This window comes from Scardinius erythrophthalmus (assembly GCF_964197995.2).
Source record: "Scardinius erythrophthalmus genome assembly, chromosome: 20".
Taxonomy (NCBI): Eukaryota; Metazoa; Chordata; class Actinopteri; order Cypriniformes; family Leuciscidae; genus Scardinius; species Scardinius erythrophthalmus.
Window position 1 is genome coordinate 33826434 of NC_138240.1, and position 7593 is coordinate 33834026.

At 41.0% G+C, this 7593-nt stretch overlaps 1 protein-coding gene across 1 annotated transcript; it reads right to left on the bottom strand.

Moving 5' to 3' along the window:
- Window positions 1-2762: 2762 nt before the first annotated feature.
- tbx16 (T-box transcription factor 16) lies at window positions 2763-7334 on the bottom strand (the record flags this gene model as incomplete). The annotated part of the gene is made up of 9 exons (XM_081349553.1): window positions 2763-3435; window positions 4578-4791; window positions 4933-5012; window positions 5261-5331; window positions 5629-5775; window positions 5857-6021; window positions 6457-6559; window positions 6708-6864; window positions 7253-7334. The coding sequence occupies 9 exons, from the start codon at window positions 7332-7334 to the stop codon at window positions 2973-2975; spliced, it is 1482 nt and encodes a 493-aa protein (XP_081205679.1). The 3' UTR covers window positions 2763-2972.
- Between the last annotated feature and the right edge of the window lie 259 nt (window positions 7335-7593).

The window sequence follows — 7593 nt, forward strand, 5'->3', positions numbered from 1 at the left end:
TTGACAGACGCAGGAGCATACGGTGGGCTTTTAACGGCCTCCACTGCATTAGCACATGCTTCTCTTTTTAAAGTTACCCAGAGGAGCTCTTTTAGAGCCTCACTTAAATGAGGTTTACGGGTTTTTTACACCTTGAATTTTTATGCTCTCTGTCTGTCTTGCACACTCCTCTCATGCGCTCACTTCACTTACACATAAAAACCCTTTCAGCGTCCTGTTGGCTGATTTCTCCTCTCTCTCACAACAATCTCATTGGGAGTATCATGTATTTCCAGCACATAACAGTCAGGTTTGAATGACATACATCATGCAACAGTTGCTTTTTCCCCCTCAAACATCTTTGACATACTATCTTGATGCCAAATAAATGCATCAATCAGATACTAGAAGTACCTCATAATAAAATCATTTATTTGATGCTGTGTAATTGTTACAGTGATAAATTGTGAAACCCTATGATAAAGCAAATGCATCATATAACAAATACAGTGACACATTTTATATTCCTAACATTGGTGAAATACAACTGGTTTCTGAAAAACCCCTGACAAATGGATTACAATCTAATCTGTGCATGTGCTGGTTAGACCTCGTTTCTGATGGCCAACATGAACTGCACACTTCAGAGTAGACACAAACACAAGATTTTCGGTAACACTTTATTTTGATAGTCCACTTTAGACATTCTACTAACTATAAGTAACTTTGCAACTACATGTCAACTAACTGTCATTAGTGTATTAGTAGACTGTCTGCTTAATATTTGCTAACAAAAGTGAAATAGTGTAACCGAATTTTCTCAGAGAATGTTTAAATTGTAAACCTATTATGTTCTACATGAAATGTTATTATATGTTTGACCTGAGATATGTACAAAAGATGTGAGCTAATGACAAAAAAAAAACGAACTACTGCCACTCTGCTTCCAAAAATCACTTTATTAAATCTTCGTCAGGCAAACAACTTCCCTTTACTTTGTAGTGAAGTGCTTTATTTGAGCGCATAATGTTTTTTGGATGTGCTATGCTACTACTTTGAACAAAAAAATCTTAGACATGACTGTTAAACGACCATAAACAGAATACTTTATGTAAATGTTTTCTTAGAGCCAACCAGGAAAAACATTCCTGTCCATCACATGTATTTTACTTTATAATATTTCAATACGAACTGAATTTTTTCAAATTCTTAAATACTTTTCTCTCTCTCTCTCTTTTATAATTAGATTTAGACCTGGTTGTTGTCCTCGTATTCATGCTTAATGTAAGTAAAATGCACCAGTGTTTACTTTGTTCCAGCCACTTATTTTTATGAGTTTCAACCCTTGAAAAGTGTCTTGCTCAGAAGTATAAAACAGAACAGACCAATATTCTAATTAATATTGTCGGTAGTATATGAAGTTAAAATCAGCTTTTTCAGATATTGTTAAAGTTTGAGGTTAGTTGCCACAAAGGTAGCTTATTAAATTCAAACACGGTAATGCTTGTCTGTAGTCTGTGTGAGGACCGAATAGCTGCAAAGCTTGTCTAAAAGATGCTAAAGAGCTCTGTAATGAATTGAGCTGGGCTAACTCTCCCACCCAGGACATCCAAACACACAGATCCACCTCCTCCCCCCTTTACGACGGTCATTAGCGCCTGACATCCGTGACGGCAGCCATCAGCGCCCGTCTGCATTGAGTGCTGAATACAGCTCTGACACCCCCCCCATTTTCACGCCTTTTAAGACTCTTTCATGGGCACAGAGGGGCCTATGACATGCTTTGTTATGTAAGGTAATACCTTAAGTGTCCCAAGGATGCAACATCAAATAATGTGTGTGTAGACAGGCAGAGATAGGTGGGCTTCCAATTAGAGCCAACAAAAGTGGGGGAAAGTGAAAGAAAAACAAAAATATGCAAAGCTACACTGAGAGCGAGATAATAACTTGACAGAAATGAACCATCAAACAGCAAATGTGGAGATAAAAAGAGATTCTTGTGCATTAGGCTATTTGTTACAGAACATATTGAGATTAAATACCTGGTGGATATTTGTTGAACTGATTTTATTTTTTGTTTTTTGTTTTTTGTGTGTGATTTGGCAAGATTGCGTGCAAATATATTTCTATAAAGTTAAAAAGAGCTTCTTATATTAATGAGACTACTTAGATATTTGGTTTGGCTTATATTTGAATATATCTGCACTTTCCAGTCATGAACCAATGAACTACTGAGATTATGCCAAATTGCGATTAGGATCTCACACAGACCTTCAAAGTGCTCTTATGAACTCTCACAGCAGAAGTTTGTCTACGTCACTTCCCCTTGAACTCAACTTCTTTATGACCTGATGAACATTTCAATATATGAGCTTATTTGCTGCTTATTTCTTGCTTTGAAAAAGAAAAAGACCACGACCACAACATCTTTACTGAAGATATTTACTGACCATTCTGCATTTCAGACATACAATATTGTAATTTCCAAACAGCATTTTTTACACTACATTTCTCTTTTTAACAAAAATAATATTAAGTAGCAGCAAAAGCAAACACAGAATAAATAGACATCTTAACAACAAAGCCAAGAAAACCAAAGCCAAAAAAAAAAGTCCTTTCTAGGTCCTCAATACGCAGGCATTTGAGGTTTCAAGTCAAAACGAATCAAAAGTCTTAAGGAATACATTTAATGGCACATCCTTTGGCACAAACGACACGCACACCGTATTTTCACACAACGGAAAGAATACAAAGACCCTCAGATCAGCACACACACTTTTCTTCAATTAAACTGAAGCAGGTTCTTTATTTTCTTTTTGAACTTTTGCATCCAAGTTGACTCACAAACAACATTTCAGTTTAGTGCCACTTCCTCATTACATTCACTCAGTTCTAGAGTTTATCTGGTTCTCGCAGGTACCGGGTGACGTGCGCCGTCGTCTGGGTCAGGGCGTGAAGAGCCAGACTTCAGAAAGCATCTCGTCCCGTCTTGTTCACCAGCACGAGTAAGAGAACAATGGGTATTGGCTCCAGTCCCCTACATTTCCATGGTGGTAGCCGTGATGGACGGCCTGGGTGCTGTATTCGCTGGGTAGGTGATGATGGGGGGGTGGTGGAGGGGGGTATTGAGCGGACGCTGCCCCGCTCCACTGTCCCAGAGACTGTTCTGTGCTGTAGGGGGTGTAGAGAGGATGGTGGCCCAGAATGCCAGGCTTGGTCTGGGCTATGGCCATGTTCAGGGCCCCTGTGTAGTCCTGGTGTCCTGCGGAGGGATGCGGGGGGCAGGTGGGGGGGAGACCGAACTCCGGGGCGGAGGGTTTGCTGGAGGATTCGTGATCGGGCACGGTGGCAACATCCGGCACACGGGACTCGAGGCTGGAGCGGCCGGTGCTCCCGCATCCACTCACACTGCCAGCACTGGAGGACGGCGAGGGGGACTTGCCATATTCATGAAATCTGTGGAAAAGACCCAATTTTAGCACTGAGACATTGACAAGGCAGAACCATTGGTGGCTGGTGGCTTTTAAATCAAGTCACCTTCATTTATATAGTGCTTTATCAATATAGATTGTTTCTAAGCAGCTTTACAGTGATAATTGTTTTGGCTTTACAGCAGCTCTAGAATAAAGTTATTGTCAGGCGTTGAATAATTGTGAAGTTATTATCTCTGCGCAAAATTCAATAACGCGAATATATGAAAACACCAACGTCATGCACATGCATGTTTAGTCTATAGGTATCTGTGTTTGAATATATATGTGTAGTATTTCTCTACAAATTGACCTCAACCTGTCTGGCCTTAAAAATTCATAATACAGAATTATCATTTTTTTATCGTTTCTATGCGAACTGGAATTATTTTGACAATAATTCAAAATCTCTACTCTCCATCAGCGGTAGCAGGTCAAACTAATCTCACGACGTAATTTACATCTCGTCGATGATTGTTTGCCCTGAAGTGTCAACTAGACTCTCCCCTGTGAAGGCCTTCATCCTTTACCTCTGTACAGATAACACGTTATCAAAATTATTCCAGTTCGCATGGATCCGCGGAAACGACTACAAATTCTGTATTATTTAGGCCACACAAGTAATTTGGCGAGGTCAATTTGTAAAGAAAGACTACGCGCATGCGCACATATATATGGAAACACGCATACCTATAGACTAAACACGTAATACACGTGCACGCCGTCAGCGTTTTCACAGATTCACGTTTTTGAAGTTTACACTGAGATGATAACGTTTTTCAAAACTTTCACCTTGGAAGTTTGTGTTCTCGAGCCACCAAACACTTGTCTTACAAATGAACGGCCAGAACCCATTAAAAGTTTTCTGTTTTCAGTTAAAACGGTGTCGTGTAACCGCTAAGTTAATAGCTAATGATCTTTAAAACAGAAGTGAATCAATCAAAAACTAACTTTAGCTGGACAATAACTTTATTCTAGAGCTGCTGTAAAGCCAAAACAATGTTACTTTAATTCTATATTGTTCTAAATAATCTATATTGTTAAAAGCGCTATATAAATGAAGGTGACTTGACTTGACAAGGCAGAACATAGCAAAATAAGGTCTTGTTTGAGGTCAGTGCTAGGTACCTGTACGGCTGGTACGTGTTCTGTCCGGGGACGAGCTGTTCAGAGCTGTACATGTCTCGAGGGTCCGAGCCCAGCGGGGACTCGGCGCGGAGAGCGTGGCTGTTGTCCCGGTCGCTCGCACCCCCCCATGGGGAGTACCGCTCGGCCTTCACCTCCAACTCCTTACGGGACACGTGTTCATCATCCAGTCCTTCACATGAGGACTGTTGGATATCTGAAGAGATAAGCATCAAGGAGACTTGAATCAATTACAAATACAACAACTGCTTGAGAATTCATACTGAAACTATTCATACTCGTTAACCCAGATCTCAACAATAAAGAGAGACATAAACTTAAAGGTGAAGACAATTACCTCGTGGGCTTCCATGTTCAGAGTCTTTTGACATTTTCTTTGCAACTCTCTCAGGATCAGCCAGACTTCTATTTGCTCGTCTGTGAAAGGAAAGTTCAATGAATTAAAATGGCTAACAATTTAAACCAATTTACTGAACATTTTAAAAATATTTTACATTAACGCATTCGTTTTGGTATGGTTATTCAAGTCTCATATCAGGTATAATTCATGAGTTAATATTTAATGATGAATTGTTTTCTGCATTTTAGAAAGTTGTTGGAATAGAAAAATCTATTTTAAGAGCAACCTGTGATGAAAATAAAACATAACCTCAAGATGATATTACCTTTTAGAATTTGTACCCTCATCTCTGAATCCTTTGGCAAATGGATTGTGGTCGATTTTCAGCTTTGTAATCTGAGAAAGAAATAATGGAGCCATCAATCTAAGTTCTAATTAACTAAAAAAATACCTCAAAATATGTGCATAAAAACATATACAGAAGTCAACATTTGAAGTGGATCAAAACCTTTCATCAAAGTTAAACGTGAATTCTGAACAATACCCGTCCTTGTCTTAGGACAACTTTGATGAACTTGTTTGATCCACTTCAAATGTTGACTACTGTAGATGCTCAACAATGAGGGGGACATGTTCTCCCCAATATTCAGAATAGCGGCCAATCAATGCGTTTTTAAGTATATTTAAGATTACCTTTGTGTTCTGGTACGCTGTGACCGCAGTGAAGGTGGTCTCGGGGAAGGTAAAGGTCTGGAAGACGCTCCAGCGCACACTGTACAAATCATCAGCCTGGACGATATGGAAGCGCGGGTGGTAGCGGTGCATGGAGTGAAGGATAATCTGAATCAAAAGAAGAGACATGGGTTTAACTCAAAGTCAAATTACTGTTGAACAAATGCAGATTCAGAGTGGGACACTCACATGTCCATGCTGGTCCAGGGCATTGTTGGTAAGCTTGAGTTTGAGGAAAGACACGGACTGTTTCATCCAGTGGCTGCCGGGCGCTGGCGAATCCGGGTGTAGGTACGTCCTATAGGGCGGCTGGGGCTCAGCCTTCCCTGCGACTTCCCACTTGTCCTTGTTCCACTACGGAAAAACAAGCATTTCATTGAATCATAGACCACAGAATAGCAACTACAGCTTCCACATTGGCCATGACATAAGGTGCCGGGGGTGCTGGGGTGCGAGAGTATGTGTGAACGAGAGTGTGTGTTGAGGTAAAACCCCCCATTGGGTTCTGTAAAAACAGGAAGAGTTGGGGCTCTTTGAAGTTGAGGAGCGCAATCAGTGGTGGGAACGTTCTGGGGAGACACATGTGACAACGTCCCCCCAATGCTCCAGCCGTTCACGATTGACTCCCAATTCAACAGCTCTTCATTTCAATAGGAGTAACAGTCTAGACAAGCCGGGTCTAATCCATTCAAATGGATAAGACCTTAAAATTGGCAATCACTACATTGAGAGTCAGTATGTGATTATGAACTTTATTAGAGAATTACTAGATGAGTTTGAGGTTCTAACCTTATATCTGAGACCGTCTTCAGGAACCATGTCCACCAGTAAGATGTACTTTGCATACGGCACCAATCCAGACAAGCTGATTTTGCAGTGTGGAAACATCCTCCTGTAAAATAAGCATCCAAAAGTACAGTTTAACTTGATGTCTATTCTAAGGTCTCACACATACATTGAGGTCAGTTGATCCAAAACATGAGTCGACAGATTAAGTTTTAATTGAGGAACTTGGTATTAATTGAGGAACTTGGACGTACCTGCCAGGTTTGGTGATGATCATCTCGGTGCCGATCTCATGGAAGGATCTCCACAGATCCGGATCCTCTATAGTCATTCGGATGTTGCCTTGGTGGTAGGAATCACCGGCTCCAGCCATGGAGGGCGGAGGAGGGAGGCTGAAATTGTGCTTGAGGTCTGAGGAAAGATGAAATATTTGAGATGGTTTGTCAATGGCATCCCACGGAAGAAGTCCCAGAGAAAATTCAATCGTGCAGAACCAAGTCCGAAAAGACAAATTAACAATGAAGATAGAGTGAAAGTAAGAGCACTTTAGGGGAATTGGGCTTAAGACAAACACTCACCTCTGATAGCCTGCATTATTTAGGCTTCTCAAAAGATGTCCTCCAGAAGAAAAGGAGATAAATGAGCAATACCTAGACGTTTCAGTTAAAACACAAGTTCTCCATAAGAACTTAAAGGGCTTGAGTTAAATCCAATGTTTGTTAAGTCCAAGGATGGAGGTCTTCAGTGCGTTGTGTCTGTCTGTTCCTTCTGCCACAGATGCAGAGGAGGCGTCCCACACCTTTAAGTGGGTTCTGGATGTGGGCGGGGCTTGAACCCCCATTCCCTGCCTTTGAAGTGACACGGTGATGAGTCAATGTCATGATCCTATTGGCTGATGTGCAGAATCAAAGAGAGTTAGCAGAGCCTTGATAGAGTCCCAACAGGAAGGGGACAAGCAGAGGAAACATGTCTTTATGAACTGCTAAAGGACTTTTAAACAAATACGTACAGGCCCAAAGAATACAGGATGGCAAATCAAGCCCAAAACTCCCTTCATTAATCCAGCTAATGTGAGGAAGAGCAAAGACTTCACTGTCTAATTGACAGCATTGACCCCCTCACGCAAACATAATCTGACAC